The sequence below is a fragment of the Corylus avellana genome, chromosome ca2 (genome assembly GCF_901000735.1).
Source record: "Corylus avellana chromosome ca2, CavTom2PMs-1.0".
NCBI lineage: Eukaryota > Viridiplantae > Streptophyta > Magnoliopsida > Fagales > Betulaceae > Corylus > Corylus avellana.
Window position 1 is genome coordinate 44,453,106 of NC_081542.1, and position 18,492 is coordinate 44,471,597.

Consider the following 18,492-nt stretch of genomic DNA (forward strand, 5'->3'; position numbering starts at 1 on the left):
ACATACCATTTGGTGGCCGCAACTACTAAATCGGATGGTCCAACCACTCTCGCATGGTTGCTGGGTAGCGTCGACTAGAAGGATGGAGATGGCTCTTGAGTTGGATATAAAACCTTTATGATCAACAAAAAATCATCAAAAGAAGCTATTCATACTTTATTTCAAGTACTTTTTATTGTGGTTTTACCCTGAGCTTCAACAGGTTTGAGTTTTACATTTTGCGAGTGAATTTGAGAGGAATGTGTTTGAGTTAGTTACATGTCGAATTTTTCTCCAACTTTTTTGATTTGGACTCGTTGGCCATATTGCCCTTATAGGTTATAGATCTCTAAATCATAGGAAAAGCTCACAACATCATCCAATTAGACCCACAAATCACAACATAGAAAACATTGGTGACAACGCCACTGGTGGAAGTATATGCTAAAGTGATTGAGATTCTTATAAATTTTAGCTGACGGTTGGGGATCTCACTTGTTTTGGACAGTAAGCCCCATACTTTGAACTCTCATGGCATATGAACACGACTATTCTTTCTTTCTGAAATCCTTATCCATGCAAAACATGGTTGGTGGTAATTTTGCTTGTTCTAGCTACAATAGTAAAAGAATATAGGGTTTGTTGTGGTAGTGGGTTTTGTGTGGAAACCAAATGGTCTATTTGGGTATTTGCTTTATGTCCATTGCCATTAATGAAGGTGTTGATAGTCGCGTGTAACCTATGTTTAAAAAAAAAAAAATACCACCAAGGGTGGTGGTTCAATGGCCCAAAGAAATCCCCAAAGTGGTTGGGCATGTACTAGGACGTGAATTCGAATCTTTGCAATGAAAAATCCCCACATAAGCTTGATTAGTATTAGCCACCTTGGTTTTCATTGATGCCCTAGTGGTACTGGGTCAAGCTATGTTTCAGTTGGATTTAAAGGACAGCAGGCCGTCTAAACCCCTCATGTGCAACTCCTAGCAAGTAAGTGCTACTATAGTCACGTCCAGTTAAGATAGCCACAATGTCTCTTCGGCCTACCATTTTGCTAAAAAAAATAAAAATAAATAAATTAAAAAACACCCATGTTAAAAACAAAATAGGATTGTAAAATGGAGATGAGTCATTTCTTGGTCAATATTTTATTTAACAGATCAAACGGTATTATATAATGTCACGGGATTAAAAATTTTAAATGACATGAATTATATACACCATTAGTAGCACAAACTTTAAATTGTGATCATGAAATAAATACAATCTTTATTTCAAAACCTAATCATGTTAGAAGAGGCTTGCTTAACTGACAATGAACACTTTCTATTTTGTTAGGGGGCCTTTTACCTGAAGAGAGGCACTACCCATCACCCCGAATGTACATGTGATTGCCATACCAACGGCTTAAAACATTTTCCGAAAGAAAATTTATACCCAAACAAAATGCCTAAATTTAATTAACAACAATACCAACGAGCAGAAATTAATTTACCAAAGAGCAATTTCTTTTATACTGAGCCGAAAAAACAGTGTAATTACATCCTCAATAATTTTGGATGAGGGTAGCTAGGTGAGCTCCTAAGAAACTATATGGCTTCAACCTACCACCCACTTCAGTTGTGCATTTTGATCGTCTCCCTACTTGGACCAATTTTGGTGTCAAACTTATATTACTGTAGAGAGGAGGAAAACATAGCACAATATTGGTGACTCAATATGCCTACTCACCCCTCTTCTTTATGTACAGACCTGAAGATGCATGAAGCCAATATGGATGAATGTACAACAGAAACTGCCTCATCCACCAGCAACAGTCCCACATAGCTGTTGAACATGCATAAAAGTGTAGATTAATCTATCCAGGAGTAGATGTTGATGCTTTTATTGATATAGTTGCAGGACGATCTTCAATAGCATCAGAACGATTGCTGCCAAGGCTGACAAAATTGCTGAGCTTTTCTCCCCCTGCTCCGTCTGCATTTGGCTGTGATTGATTGCCTGATGAATTTCCACTGCCACCGGAGCTTGACAATCTCTGCTGCCTGAGGTACCTATCAGTCGCATCTTGTATCAGCTTCATCATGCCGCCAGAATCAGAACCAGGTGAAAGCTCTTCCTCCCGCTCTGGCTTGATATTCAGGTCAATCTGACCTTTAAAAGGAGAAGAGGATTTCATCCTGTTGGGTTCATCATCAGAAACATCATTGACTTCTCTGATATGCTTTGGACTATTGTTTCCTGTATTACTACATGGCACAGAATCATCATCCTGCAATTTCTCAGGCAACGGTGGCTGCTGCTGTTGCTGCTGCTGCTTTTTGCGTGTTGTTTCTGCTTCTTTTTCTGACTGCTTCTTCTCACGACGCAACATTAGGGTGCGGAAACGCCGCTTCACTGTTAGGCAGACATTACAGGTGCAAGTCTGCTTGTGTTTTGGGCCCTTCCCACTAGGGGGCTGAATGCAGACAATGCACGAGCAGCCAGGTCTATGTCGAGGATGTTTTGTTGTGGCTTGGGATGATGCTGGGAGGGACTCGGTCTCTCCCAAGATAGCTAGGTTTGCAAGAGCGTCAAGCCCCTCCAAAGCTTCAACATTATCTGGGTCTTGTCTAGTAGCCTTCATTTTCTTGGCAGCAGCTGCCCAGTCACAATGACAAGTTGCAAATTTGACGATTGGGAAAATTGGGAATCAAAGGCAATGAACTACTAGAACACATTAACATAAAATTTCACATGCACGAGAGAGAGAGAGAGAGAGAGAGAGAGAGAGAGTAGTGAAGTCCAGAGCCCAGATTTTGAACTCATAGTACAACGCTCAACTATAGGCCTAGCCGGAGTCTAAAAAATGATGCATGGGATGATGAGCTCTGGATATAGGACAGAAACATCCAATATTTGTTTCAAGCAATGCATACCTAAATTACGGTGGGGTAGCAGATGTCCAAGCTGTTCTGCTGTCAATTCTTGAGCTGCTGAACACATAGATCTGGTAACAGAGAGGATACAAACATATCAAGGGAATACCAATTCATATATTTCTTAAATTTTCCATAATTCACTCATTTTCCATTTTTGGATGCGTGTTCTAATTTTCTTGTGTAGCTGTTTGGGACACGTGGGGAGAGGTTGACTAAATATAAAAAGAGAAGGAAAAACAAGTAAAGGTAGTCACGTTACACAGATAAAGGTGGTGATACCTTATGCAACATGGTAATTTAGTTATGGCAAAGCCGCTTAATGGTCTGATGAGAAAGGTTTAGTTGAATGGCCAATATTGACATGTTACTAAATCTATGTATTTGGAAAAAATTCCAGCAGTTCGGATGTGTGTAGTCAGAAGTCCACACTAAAGTTTTATCCTAAAATGTGCATCACAGACACCAATCAAATAACACAAATCACATGAAGAAAGTGAATTATTCATTTGAGCAAAGCTCATTCCTCTTGACTGCACATCCAGGATACAAGATGGTATAAGATGCTCAAGCAAAGTAAATGGGGAGGAAAACCAATTTGCAACGTTAGAACAGAAGATGGTCTACCTCTCTGGGTCCCATGAGTTATCAGAACACGTCCACTTTGAGGGAATAAGAGCATCGGCAGGCAATTTGCGCCACTTAAAACAGTCTTCACATTGAACCCATTGAATCTTGTCACTGACACAGATGAAACACAGCATTGGAATTTGCCAAGCTCAAATAGGAAAAAAAAAATCAGCCCGTGTCTATTGTAAAACAGAGAAAGCTTAAACCCCCCACCCACCCCCCAAAAAAAAAAAGAAGAAGCAATATTCGTTTCAATATAAGCATAGTAGAGTGTGCTAAATATGGAATCCACGACTAGGAGTGCAGACTTGCATAAAACTAAATATTTTTCTCTTATATGGTAGACTTTAGAGACTATTTTGACCCAGGCAAAACAAGTTTTTTAATTTTTATTTAAAAAAAAATTGTTTTCTATAGCAGAAGTTTGACACCATTTTTACTTGAAAGAACAAAGGTAAAAAAAATCGCAGCTTTCTACGCTAAACAATGTGAAGCAAGAAAGGTTTAAAAAAAAAACACATACTAGGTACACGTAAACTTAAGAAAATAACCACACTAGTATAAACAGGGAAGGAATGAAAACAACATTAAATCTGAACACAAAGCTGAGCACTGAAAGATAAGTGAATTACCCCGCATCATCGGTAGCAAAAATTGTTGGCTTCCCCAGTACTGGTGCGTCCTGCAATATTAGATGGCAGAACTCAAAACATAGGGCACTTACCATGGACTTTCACTCATTAATAAAAAACAGAGAATAGATGGAAAGGAAAAGTAACACTTCCAAAGAGAACAAACATGCATCAGAAGACACTATGATTTTCTTTCATCCAAATGAGAATTGGTGGGGATCAATATTAGCAACACCAAAACCAAACTGTGACATTGAGATAATTGACAATTATAAGAAAATATTATATGTGGCTGACAAAAATGTACAAGCAATCATCCGCACTCCTATTTCTTCCCCACTAACAGTAAACATTAACAATGGTACCTCATATTCCTCAAACTCAAAGCCTTCAATCACAACAACACTAGGGAGATGGTTAGGAGCTGGGCGGAGTAATCCTTGAGCTTCTTCCCACGTTATCTTCAGCTCTATCAGGTCCTCATTTTCAATTCTTACGCGCTTGCTCTTTGCACGCAAGGTGCTGTTCTTCCTCTTCCTAGAGATTGACGATTTAGCTCCTAGAACTTCTTTTGCTATGTATCCTGACTTATCAACTTTATACCATGAACTAGGATCTGCCAATTCAGCCTGTCGAATTGAAGAAAAGATGGATGACTTGAACCATCTCTTCAATAATGAATATTTAAAGAAACTTTACTGGTTTCAATTTTTGTAGTACTTACATCTCCGTGTGTAGAAATTCCATTCACATTCTTATTTGTTTCATTGTCCTATCAACAGAAAGGCACATAAAATTAATATAAATTGTTAGCTAAACATGTTAATCTTATGCAACCCCTAAGTAATCAAAATATCATTAAAAAGCGAAAAAGCACAACCCAAGTATACAAGAAATATATAAGAGAGACAATTAACTAGAAAGAGAAAAGATCAAGAAATTATGAAAACTAGGGAAATTTGGATAGACAAATGCAGTTATCCAATGCTACAGAGTATAGAAGAAGAATGATATAAGCTCCACTATTGTCCTCATGCGGTCCTCAAAACTTTTATCATTTTTTCTCTCCAAGGACACCACAAAAGGCATGAAGGCACCATCTTCCACACAACTGTACAATGAGGACTACCATATAAAACCCCTGCAACAAGCAAACATGTCTACTACTCAATAAGGCATAACCCAAGACAGTCCAACACGACTGAAAGTGGCACTCCATAAGGCCGAAGCAGCCTCACAATGGAGAAGAAAATGATCCATAGACTCCCCGCTTACACATACATGACCAATTGCCAATCGACCATAATGACACGTCACTTCTTCAGGTTATCCATCGTAAGGATCTTTCTTAGGACGGCCGACTAAGCAAAGAAAGTAACTCTCAAATGAACCTTAATCCACCAAATACTCTTCCAAGGGAGAAGAGTGCCATTGAAGGACAAGGATGTTGTAGAAAGATCTAACATCGAACACCCCACTTTTGGGAATGACTCAACACAGCTTGTCTTCACCTCCCCATCTCCCCATCTCCCCATCTCTCAATCATGAGCTCCTCCAATAAAACTTATCTTTCACTGAAGAGAGCCACTAAAAAGCTCCAAATGAACTGCTACAGAAACATCCTTAATGCTAGCAATACTACATAAATCCGAAAAAGCTTATTTAACGGGGACCTAATCCCCGCGCCACAAGTCGTGTAAAAATCTAATTTTGAAGCCATTTCTCACCTCAAATCTTGTATGAATGGAAAACACTCCCAACCCCAAGTAATGCTAGAAGTCACTCGTTTGTCCCTCTTGTGTTACTACAAGAATGATGTGGTTTCTAAAATCACTATTGGCCTTGTGATTGATCATTATTAAATTTTGATTAAATTGTGATTTTAAAAGCCACCTCATTCTTAGAGTGACACAAGAGTGACCTATAAAATTACTTCTCAACCCCTCCTAATATTATTCTATAATCCCACCCCATACGACCTGTGAATCTCATTAGAACACCACTCATCCCACAAGTTGGCATATTTAGAATCCACAACAACTCATCACTAAGCCTCTCTCTCATGCATGTAGCACCATAGCCATTTTTATAAAAGAGCACAATTGAATAACAAGAAGTTTCAAACTCCCATCCCTCCCTCAAAGATCGAAGAACAAACTTTGGACTAGATAATCAGATGAAATTTAAACTCTTCACCCAGCCTACCCCATACGAAATCTCATTGTAACTTCTCAATGCAATTTGAAAAGAGACATAAAATACATAGGCAAATTGGAAAAGCTGCTCTTGATTAAGGCAATCATACCGCTCTTAGACAAGTGCATCATTTTCCAACTAGCCCAATGATGCTCTACCTTCTCCATAATACCGTCCCAAATAGACTTAGCCTTATAAGAGGCTCCCAAAGGCAAAAAAGAAACCCTGTAGCCCAGAAAACCAGCCAAACCATCCACATTATTAACATTAGGGGAAATATACTTGGGCCTCCCAAACTACCACCCCTTTTTTATTTGTGCCTCCAAACTACCAAGTGTGACACTTAGACACGTCAATCTACCATCGTTTGTCAAAAAAGCCCCTCAATCAGCATTAGACGTTAAAATGGATGGAAAAGGGAAACCGCTTGCTCCTTTCAACCAAACAAAGAACTAAACACTCCTCTGCTACCAAGAGCTCAAAGGCTTTAGCCTCTACAAAAAACCAGCTCAAGAAACCCATCGTAGACAACCAAAACGAAAGGCTAGAACTACGCCAACATTAAAGAGCACACACAGATGAAAAAAGATGTCGACACACGCCAACGAGAGAGAGAAAAGAGAGAAGGTGATCATTAGCTAAACCTTCTGGGATATTCTTGTTTTGATAACTAGCTTCTGAATTTGTGGAATTTCGTTATTTGATAAAAAATAAAAAATAAAATCTGCAATTAGCTAATTATCCAAGATTAATAAAAAATCAAGAGCAATAAATGCAGTTCTTGAAGCATAAAAAGTCTAAAAGAAAAGTTGATCATTTTAACAACTCTGTCAGATAACTGAACTCCCATACACCATATAGATGAAAAAAAGATGGTTCTGGAAGAAATACTTTAGATAGCTATAGTCATAAATGCTGTCTTTACTCTTACACATAAAAATGTACAGTAAGAATATGATGCTAAGCTATTGTATAAGGCAAAACCTGATCCGATGATGGAGCAGTTGAAGCCTTTCTGAATCCCATAACCAATTTTCCTTCTGGCTCTAGCCGACTAAATGTTACTGAGAAAGTAAAATCAACTATCAGTTCCAAAACAAGAAAACTATGAAATCATGATGCACTCGATCACAGCTAATTGATACCACACTTGCTAGGGAGATGAAATAAAAGATACAAGCATGAAACAAGTACATAGGAAATCAACATAAACTAAAAAGGCAGCGTCCAGAACAAAAGTATTTGATCAAATTTCAAAAACTGTGCTTGAAATGTACAAGAATTTAGTAAATTCAAGCAGAACAAAAGCAAGTCTAGAAGAATCACAAAGAAGAAAAATGGTGGCAGGTGACATTCATACTGAACTAAAGCATAAAAAAGGTGCCATTCAGCCCATAAGAAAAATTTAATCAACCCTATCATCCAAAAGCTAGAAATTCTCCAGTAGTATTTGATTAATTACCTATATCGCCGGCTTGCAATTGCATGGCCTGTATGCAAGGAGTAACCCCCTCCAACACATACATTCTGCTATTATTATTGGGCCAGAAGCGGAACTGAAATACCCATTCCTTGCCTTTTGCATCCTGGACTTTAAGAGGTAGTCCTTCAGGCTGAGAAATTGGAGGAAAGTAGGCCTGTCTCATGGTGAATGAATATTGTTATACAAGGGTTATCTGAATAACAAGTTGTGACAAACTAAAACTAATATGCCAAATTAAAAAAGGGTCTCCTAAAAAGTTGTGACAACTAAAACTAATGTGCAAAATTTAAACAGGATCTTCTAGAAATGTGAATGGCCAACAAGCAATTCATTAAAAGCAGATATCCATATAAATCTCATGCCAAAGATGAAATTTGATTGAAGTCAAAACTACTTACAATGACCATAATGCAAATTTTTTACACAATAAATTACACTAAGCAACAGCCTACCTGGAATGACAGCCCTAGCAATCATTCTGGGGCTATCAACAGTGTGACATAGATCTTTGCTACAGTATATAACAGCTAGACAAGTATTTGTGCTGTTGAACATTATTCTACCATTTTAGTAGGCGATCACTTACAACTCTATAACCTAGTAATGTTTTCTTCCTTTCATCACCAGTTTTTTTTTTTAAGAAAAAGAATATTTATTTTAAATTTTTAGCATCATAAACAGTCAATAACTGTCCATGAACCTATCTTTACAACCATAGTTATGTTACTAAGCAAGCAAGAATAGAGAAAAGGAGAATTAAACTCTAGTATATGTTATCAAAATGGAACACCAACATCAGAGCGAAAAGTAAAAGGTCAAGCTGGGACACCAACTGACTGGATGCCCTCCGCATCCAACCATTAGAAAATTGAAACAAAGCACTATGGCATGCCTACGTCTTATGACATGGTTCAGTCCACAAAATGACTAAAACATCTATTTATTTCCTATGGATTGACCATAACATATACATCAACAGAAACTATTGTAAATTGAGAACCAGGAACCCTTTCTTTCCAATCTAAAGAGCTTTAACAATAGAAATGCTGTACATACACATCAGACTCACCTCTGCACATTTTTTTGGAAGCACTAACCGCCCAATCCGCCCAGCATCACTGGCACTCAACATTTTCTCAAATAAAGGAGTGATTACAGAATTTGAACTTACATATGGTTAAGGTATATGATGCTGAATTGTGAGTAGAAAGAATAGACAGGTCTTGCATCAAAACTATATAAAGCAAAGCCAAGCTCCTCCACAGAAATCAGAATAGATCTCACAGAAATTTTGATAAAAATCAGTCATTACTTGAAAAATTATAGTTAATCAGAAAAAATATACTCATCAAAAAAACAGAAAAATATGATTTTAATTCATCTTCAACAAAAAATCAAGAATATGCTATTTAGTCAAAGGATACTCTCCAGATATTTGTTGTAGCTCTTGATCAGTAAATCTGGGCCAATACCGAGGAAGTAAGAGATTTCTTCCTCGTGCATCTACTCGAGGCCTTCCATTGCGAACCTGAGCTTCACCAGACAAGTCAACTCCACTATGTAAATTACCATGAAATTGCTTTGGCATAGGTGTAGAAGTTGCTCGCAAATGAGTTCCACTAACCCCGATTTGACCATTTGCTTCATTTGGAGATGGATGAGGTACAATCAAACCAAATTGTGGGGTAGATGGTTCCTCCTTTAAGGAGCAAGATTGTTGAGATAAACATGAACTATGGTTTTCCTCAACCTTAATTCCTGCAACAAAAATTTCACATAAATTTAGCTGCCTCTCTACATGTTATTTGTAGATGACAATTTTCTCAAGCATGGAAGCAGGAACATAGCAAATCATCAGAAAACTTTTTTTCTTTCTTCTTTTTGCTTCTTTCTTTCCTTTCTTTCTTTTTTTTTTTCCCAGAAAATATCAAATGCCAATAACATGAGTACCTGCATTCCCATTTTCTAGTATTTCCCGTGCACCAAACTTGAGGCTTCCATTCATTAATCTTTCAGAAAAATCCTCAATTTTCTTTTTTTCGAGGGAAGAGGTAGATAATCTTTCACTGGCATTAAGTTTGTTAACGCCACCTGACATGTCAACTTCATAGGGCACCCTTGACTGTAACTCAGCAGCTACAGAAGAATTGAACAAACTGGGTGCTTGCCGCCATGGTACAGGACCTGATCCAGCCAACTGACTCCAATTTTTGAAAGATAGGTCTTTAAGCCGCTCGGGTAAAAGTGAATTAAAACACAAAGATGTTGGCCATGCTGGATTTGATGTCTGAAATACAGCATATGGAGTGCAGAGTTAGAACAAAATCAATAGCACATCAAATCCAAGACTTGCACATATTGAGTATCACTTCATATGTAAGTACTTTCTTTGCTGGATCATATACAGACACTTATCTGCTCAGCACAGTTTAAACTGTTTGGAAATATCCATAAATAATTACAATAATATTATGTTGCTGTAATAAAAGAAAAAGAAAAGAAAAAACTTAAAACAGTTCCACATTCTAAATGGATAGTCAGAATTTGCGAAAGATGGAAAAATTGGATAAAGTTTGGATTACAAAATAGCTCTGGAAAAGAAGGGTAAAGGAAGAAGAGAAGGAAAATTTTGAAGCAAGAAGACGATGCAAAATAGTATCTTAGCAATTTATTACTAAATATCTGGAAAACATTATATGAGCACAGATAGGTACATTAGACATATGTCAAGCAAGAGGGCGAGGGAGATCAATGAACAATGTAACATAAGAGAACACCTAAACTATAACAGGCCATGTTCCGTTCACTAAAGGTTTCCATATAGTATATGGATCCAGCAGTTAGAAATAGTACAAGAACCCCTCATCAATAGCACAATCTCCTAAGATGAGGTAACTTCTTCTTTCTTCTGCCAGCAGTAAAATAAAGGATGAATTATTGAACTGAAGTTAGTGCATGTAAGCACATGCATGTAGATACTTCAATCTAAGCAAGGAAACCTATATTTACTGCTATAAGCCTTCCACTAGACTGACTAAGGTTAAAAAATTTCTGAACTTAACAGTCATACAACGCTAATTAAGGGCATGACCAACACAAATTAGTGAAATACTATCAATCAAATGCAACTAGTGATATATTGGCAATAACACCAAGGCAAAAAACAGGCCAGTGTCAAAATATTGGCACCACAAACAGCAAACAAAAAATCATAAAAATATGGTCAATATTTAAGATTTATAGGAAAAGCCAAATACACCCGTACCCAAAGGACATTTTTCCTTGCACACTTCATGCATTCAATCCCTCCAGGATCCAACAACGTAAATGCATGACTTGAAACAATACATCCGCAATGAACTTGCTGCAAAGGAAGATTAACTATTAGAATGTTTATATTTGAAATTCCAAAACTTTTGTTTAAAGAATGCAAGTTACCAATTAGATATCTACCAAACCACAAAAGAATATTAATAAACCAGCAAAATTCTCGGCTCACCTTCCCACAAGTCTCACAACACCTCCAACCAGTAGCATTCAAGTGGAAAGTCTCACAGAATCTTCCTTCCTCATAAACAGAACTAGAGTCACATACAACTAAAGTCAAATTATATATAACTTAAGAATTTGAATAAAGATATCACAAACACAGATTAAGAGTTCTTGATATTACTGGATAAGATACATCACAAAACATAAGATTGACTAAGGGCTTCTTTCAAATTAAATTCAACATAATTCTCCATTCAAAAATCTACCAACAGAGAACAACCATTCAAAAGCTGATACATTATTTAATAAAAGAAATGTTCTTCTCCACAGTCAACAAGGTAGTTCCATACTTAATTGGAAACTACAGAATTTTCATGGTGTCTTTTGTTTTCTGTTCTCAAAACAAAACATTAACAAACAACCCAAAACAAAAAACACTCCTAAAAACACAAAAACAGTTTTCACCTTTATGCCATATTAGAACACTTTTTCAAACCAAAAATACAAAACACCCTCCAAAACACATTGATAAACATACCCTTTATTTTGCAGGCCACATAATTGTCTTAAGAGCTAATTTTTGTTGTGACCAAACATATAAATGGAAGCCCATTCAACTGAGTTAATCCATCCCTAGGAAATAAACATAGAGAGACAGAAAAAGCAGGCATGCTAAGTTAATAAGGAAACATAAAAGCAGAGAAAATTGGCATATCTCATTCTGGCAGAACTGAGAGATTTGCTGAGTAAATAGATGCATCAATTGTAATAATTCACCAAAAATTCTTAACTAACCCAGGGAAATTTTATTTTGTGAGAGAAACAGCATAACCTAATAGAAATCAAAGAAATTATGATTCAAAATCAGTCTGTAGAATGAATTAGAAAATAATCAAATGCAGCATGAAAGCAAAATGAAAAAACTGGGGCAGAAACACATGGATGTACAAGATCAATTATTCTGCAGACACTATACACTCCCCACATCAAAGAAATCAGTGGTGAGAGTGGAAGGAATTGAAGCTCTTCTTCACTCGGAAATAGAAGGAAAAGCTTGAAGAGGGAAGAAGAAGAAAAGCACCTCTTCCAACCCCAAGTCATCCCATAGCCTGTGCGAAATAAAACTGACTACCTAGTAGGCCAATCTTTGACATACAAAATATCCAACCAAGGTCTTTTTCCAACTGGGGCAATCTTCAGCAGTAATGCCATTACAAATAACTTTCTAACCCTTAGCAATAGCTCTAAAAACTCCCCCATGTTTACTTCCATTACCTTCGTCTCAACTAGCCCCATAAGAGCTAGATTGAGCTCTAGAATCAATTTCCTAACAAATCTTTTCCTCATTGGATCATTGAGACCCCTTATAGGTGAGGGTCAGAAAAACCAGGGTCACACGGGTGCAGAGGAAAAGGATTTAACGGGCAGAAAGGAGAAGGGAAGTTCGGAAAAGCCTAGCAAACGGGACTATCAACCCCTACGAAAAATTCACCCATATTTTGAAGAGAAAAGCTCCTAGCCAAGTGTGAGATAGCTGTTCTGCTAGGCTTCCCCACCATCTCGATGGGTTCCCCAACCGCTGCTTGGAGTGGGGTAGCATAGGTCGTTTCCAGTAGCTGTCCCCGCTTTTAGAACCATACAGGAAACAAGCTATTAGAAAGGAAAGGGAAAGGCCTCATCCTGCCTCTCGTCTGGAATCAAAGGATGGAAGAGTAAAGAGGCTTATACAATTCATTTGTTCTCTCCTTAGTAAACGAAGGCTGAAAAGCTGGGATCGGACCAGCCTTTACCCCTGAGTCCAGTCCTTGTCCTTTAACTGCTAATAGTTAATCAAGGAGTTATATTTTCAGGCAAAAAACAACATTCCTTACTAGCATGCTCGTGTAAACTTTGAGGTTAAGCTCCTTAAAGAACTTCCAGTAACCTAAGGACTAAACTGCCTGTGCCATAATCCCATAGAGTTATGGAAACAGCCTACAGGACAAGAGATTATCACTTAGCCAGGGGGAGAAAGCCCAAACCACCATACCACTAATGGTCAGATATAATACATTCTAATCTAGCCTTGTCTTCTAACCTGAAGGAAGCCATGGAAGCCGTTACGCTCCTCCTCCCTAAACAGGCCATCAGCATTCTCCCCTTCCCCCACCCCCAAAAGCGGAAAAGAAGAACACATTTCTTACTAAGACAATATCCTGACAGTGGAAAAGATCAGAGGACTGATTACAAGCACAATGAGCTGGCAAGGACTGGGTTTTTGTCATCTCCAAACAATGGAGAAATTACGAGAATGACAAGAAGCAGAGGACTAACTAGGCCCTAATAAAAAGTTGTTACTCAACAACTGAGGTAGATGATAAGCAGAGTCTGTCATATGATTTAAAGATAAAAATGTCTTCCAACAAAAAAAAAGGGAAGACATTATTCAAGATTGGACTCATGAAAACCTCTCAAGGATTAAGACACAGAACCTCTAGAACTTCGAAGATCTTTACATTGACCTTCCAAATAAAACACAAAATGCAAAATCCCCCAAGCAACCAAAAACAGAGTGAAAAGCAGTTGCCAAATTGACGAGCAGAAGGACAATGGTTAAGAGCGGATGAATGATCATCGGATAATTGGATTCAAACATAGTGCACTGATTTTGCATCCCCTAGTTTATGCTCATCAAGTAATGAATAAATGACAATATTTCAAGCAGTACACCAAACAAGAGGAAAATTCTACTTTTTGAGAGAGCTCCAGAACCAGCCCGAACCCTCAAGCTGCAGAACTTTAGAGTCGCACTTGCATTAATTAACCTCTAAAAACCCGACTTACAATTAGGCAACAGCAAGCAAAGCAGACAGACACCTACTAATTGCAATTTAACAAAAAAGGGAAATCTGCAGTGAAGGGTCCAATTCTTTTTTCACTCAAAACATGTACAGAGAGAAATTCACAAGACACCTACACTCACAGAGAGAAGTTCTTGACGAAACGAAGTTATAGACATAATGATTATTTACGAAATCAATAAATATCACATTAAAAAGTCCACCAAATTAAAAGCCCCGGAAAAACTCCAAAAAAATCATTTCAGGAACTATTCCCCGTTAAGACAAACAGTCTTACGTAAAAAACACTCGCCCAAAATGAAGTTTCCTATTATTCAAGTCCCTTTCCAGTGAGCACAAAAGTAAATGAAAAATTCGATTATTCAGCTTCCTCAACCAAACTTCACACCAGCGAACACATAAACCCCGACCCAATTTTCCAAATTAGCTTTGTATCAAGCCCAATCTCGAGTGCAACAAATCCATAACCACATCCAAATTCAGCAAAAATCCCCAAAAGCACTCCACTAGAACTTCAAACACCACGCACGAAGCTCGAACTCGAACTAATCCACCACTACTCCAAAACCTCAAAACCACGCCAAATGAAACCTCAAAATCAAAAAAGAAAAAGAAAAAAACAAAGTAATAAAATGAGCAAAAGCCACTGTACCAGTCAACCACCAGTAAACAGGAAAAACAAACAGACAAAAGTTCGCTTACACGCATCGATCGCAGAGCTCGGCGTAGTCGCCGGTCCGGAGCCTCCAGCCCTTCCTGGGCCGCTCCGATTTCAGCTCCTTGCACTCCGAATTGTAGCACAGCTTGGACGACGACGAAGCAGACGACATCGAAAATACAAGCCCAGAGCCAGAGAGCAAGAAATGCTACACAAACCCTAGAAATTCAAAGCCCCATCGAACACCATAGCCAGAGAAAGTCCAAATATCGAAATGGTATATTTGCGGCCTGATCTGTAATTCACATGAGAGAGAGAGAGAGAAAGAGAGAGAGAGGGGGGTTTTAGAGAGAGAGAGAGAGAGAGAGAATGGTTATTTATGAAGCGTGAGAAAGTAAAATGTATTGCTATATATATAAGAGGCTTTAAAAGCACGTCGAATCGTTGGCTTTTCTGTGTTTTGTTTTCCAATTTTTTCCGAGCGTCGTCGTTTCTCGGTTTCCTGTTAGACTTTCTCTCCGTTTCTCGTTTCTCGTTTCATTTCAAAATTCCCCAAGTAAAGACGAGGAGCTGGGCCCACCCGTGCAATAATATGTTTGGATTAATTGGGCAAAATCCCAATAATGGTTTAATACGTGTTTGACGCAAATTTCCCTACGTAAAAAAACTCCTCCACTCAATTTAATTATAATTAATATTTATTAATTTTATCATATTTTTAAATATCATGAATTCAAAAAAATTTTAAAACTCACGTGACAGTGACAAGGGTTTTTAACTTAAAAAAATATAATTTTTTTTCTTATCTGTTACTCAGGATCTATCACGTCAGTTTAAAATTTTTTTTAGATTTATTTGTTTCGCTCCTTATTGCTTCCCTAAACAAATAACATTTTAATAGATTAAATAAGGAAAAAAAAATTGACCAGGCCAATTTAAAATAAAATTTTGTTAAAAAATTATATGCTCAGATGAATGGAGACGAAGTGTCAGATATTTTATCATAAAACAAATAATGTTAGAAAATAGGGACGTATTGTGATGGTGAATTTACAATAATAACCCACGAGAAAAAAGGGGTCAATGTTAGGTAATTGTGTAAGACTCGAGGGTAGGGCAGGGGAATATGGCTGTATGTAAAGTAAGCGAAATGTCATGCATGGCCTGGTCCCGCCCCCACGCGAGGGTCATCATCATGCAATGCAATCACGTAACGCTTACTTCTGCAGGGTTTTTCCAAATACACGCGCTTTTGTGGGGGCTTTGACAAGTGCTTTTCTGTTCAGACAAAACTTCTTTCATTTTCTGGTTTGGTTTAGAAAAGAGTAAAGCTAAACTACCCATAAATAATTAACTAACCTAAGAGACATTGGTCTATGGCCTCCTTTATCATTTACCTCATATTTTAATTAAATATTTTACGTATTTTATTATTGTACTATATCACAGTCCTATAAATATTACTGAGTCCTCAAGGAGTAGCTCAATCGGATGTGAACTACGTTTCTTGAAGCGGAGGTCACTAGTTCGAATCTTCCTGGCCTCCTCCTTCCCTTGTATGGACATGTCAAAAAATAAAAAATAAATAAATACTACTGATTTTGAAATAAGTAGTTTCATTCACGTAAAAGGTTACCTGAATCCTACATGTTTGGCCGAGCATTCCAAGAGTTTGAGCCTCACTTATGCGGGCTTTTAGCTCTTACATGAGACTGCCCTTTCGTCGTTGTACGGGATCCAAATCCACAATTACAGCCATATGCATGCTTGGGTGGGCCCATTTGTGGGGCATGTGAATAATCAAACGGCTAAGAATGAGTTGATGATGGGTTTGTTATGTTAAGGTACGTCTATATATATAGTGTGTGTATGTGGATTTGCATGCTTCCTTTATAACAGAAGTAGTCGGCTCTAGGCTATGGTTGCAGTGGGAAAAGATGACGCAGCATCTTCTTTAAGCTTTTTGTGGGGTTCAAGAACAGTCATCTCATCTGAGCAGTGGAAGATCGTAGACGTTGTTTTCTGCACTGTATATGCAGTATTCACAAATGACAAACCCACTCCTGTTTAATCTACTTCTCTTTAAGAAAACAAGGGGCCCCATAATTTACTGCACGAGATCGTTCTCAGACTTCTCACAGTAACCTTCCGTGACATATATATATATATATATATATATATGTAGAATCACAGTCCAAAATTACTCCCTTCATTCACGGGTCTGGTAAATCAGTTGCGTATAATTTTCATTATGTTCGGTTCTCATGGGGAGAGAAAGAGAAGGACACCATGTTTTTATTAAGTAGACTATTATATAATTGTCATACAATTAAGATGACGTGACATTAAAAATTAATTTTTATTATTATCGTACACAATAATAGTAAATAATATGAAATCGAAAATATAGAAATCTCATTATGAGAGTCAAGATACAAATTTACGTGATTTTATAAGGTGCTTACGTCTACAGGAAATCGAAAATATAAAAATCTCATTATGAGAGTCAAGATACAAATTTACGTGATTTTATAAGGTGCCTACGTCTACAGGAGAGTACAGCTATATTTTACATATTAATGATTCAAGATTACAACAGAACATATCGAAAGGAAAATCCTAATTGTACCGAAGTATTTCGCTCTATTTACTCTGCTCCGTCTACTCGGTCAACCACTAATATTTCAGTATTACTTTCTCTTCTTTGAAGAATATGAGCCACTATAGTTCCAATCATCTTTGAATTAATAAAGACTTGTGAAAAAAGAAAAATCCCGTTGATTTTTATCGTTATATCGTTATAAGATTTGGTTTATATATGAAATGTTAGTCGTTGCTTGATGTGATCCATGCAAGTAGGTAGGTGTGAACAAATCTTGGAAAACTATGGAGCATGCAAGGGAGAGAGAGTCAATGCAAAGACAAAAAGGAGACAAACACCGATATAATTAGATAATGTTTGTCTATGATGTGGTAAAAACTAAATGGATGAGTCATGAAGCTAGCTAGCATTGATTGAGTCGGACAACACAATTAACTATGTTGTATTCCTTGTTGTTTCGTTCCTAGGAGAATGCTAACAAGTTTACAATAGTATAGTGAGCATGGGCGGACAGCCACATGGATATATATCATGATTTCCTTAATTATTATTATTATTTTATAACGTAGGAAAACTTTACTCAAATTAATTGTACATCGTAAACGTATACTGTATAACAATCATCACCGTCAATCAAACTCCTACAGGTAACTAACCCCACCTGCCAAAACCAGTTACCAGGTAACCTAAGAGTTTTCACCCCTGACGGACTAAGCAGTTTATCCTCATGTCCAAAGGCAAAATTATTTCTACTTGCCAAAATTAATGAGGTAGAAGGAACACAAAAATGCATTTTATATATGGAAAATGCTATGTGTTTTTCTAGTGTTTTCTTGATATCATCTAAAATGTGATGTAACTTTTAAAATTACCAATAGATTAAAAGTCAATAATAATAATTTCAAATTCAACGATAATTTTAAAAGTTATATCATAATTAGAAGAACATTTGAAAAACACCTAGCATTTTTCGTATTAAATATCTTGTTTTAACATTATTACTTTTTAATGGTATTGTACAAAAGGCTATAGGCTATAGCTTATTTATCGTGCAGATTATCCGGA

At 37.2% G+C, this 18,492-nt stretch overlaps 1 protein-coding gene across 2 annotated transcripts; it reads right to left on the reverse strand.

The window, feature by feature from the left end:
* Positions 1–1,462: 1,462 nt before the first annotated feature.
* On the reverse strand, positions 1,463–15,200 carry LOC132168783 (B3 domain-containing protein Os07g0563300-like). 2 transcript variants are annotated; one of them, XM_059579818.1, is made up of 15 exons: positions 14,870–15,200; positions 11,335–11,416; positions 11,101–11,199; positions 9,786–10,122; positions 9,460–9,593; positions 9,260–9,363; positions 8,905–9,001; positions 7,815–7,989; positions 7,337–7,416; positions 4,881–4,928; positions 4,522–4,785; positions 4,157–4,206; positions 3,522–3,635; positions 2,895–2,965; positions 1,463–2,616 (listed from the first exon to the last, which is right to left on the reverse strand). In XM_059579818.1, exons 1-15 carry the CDS (start codon positions 14,995–14,997, stop codon positions 1,835–1,837), a joined length of 2,565 nt encoding a protein of 854 aa, XP_059435801.1. In that variant the 5' UTR covers positions 14,998–15,200; the 3' UTR covers positions 1,463–1,834. The 2 variants fall into 2 exon arrangements, with proteins under 2 accessions (XP_059435801.1, XP_059435800.1); XM_059579817.1 differs by having other exon boundaries at positions 9,260–9,593.
* Positions 15,201–18,492: the final 3,292 nt, after the last annotated feature.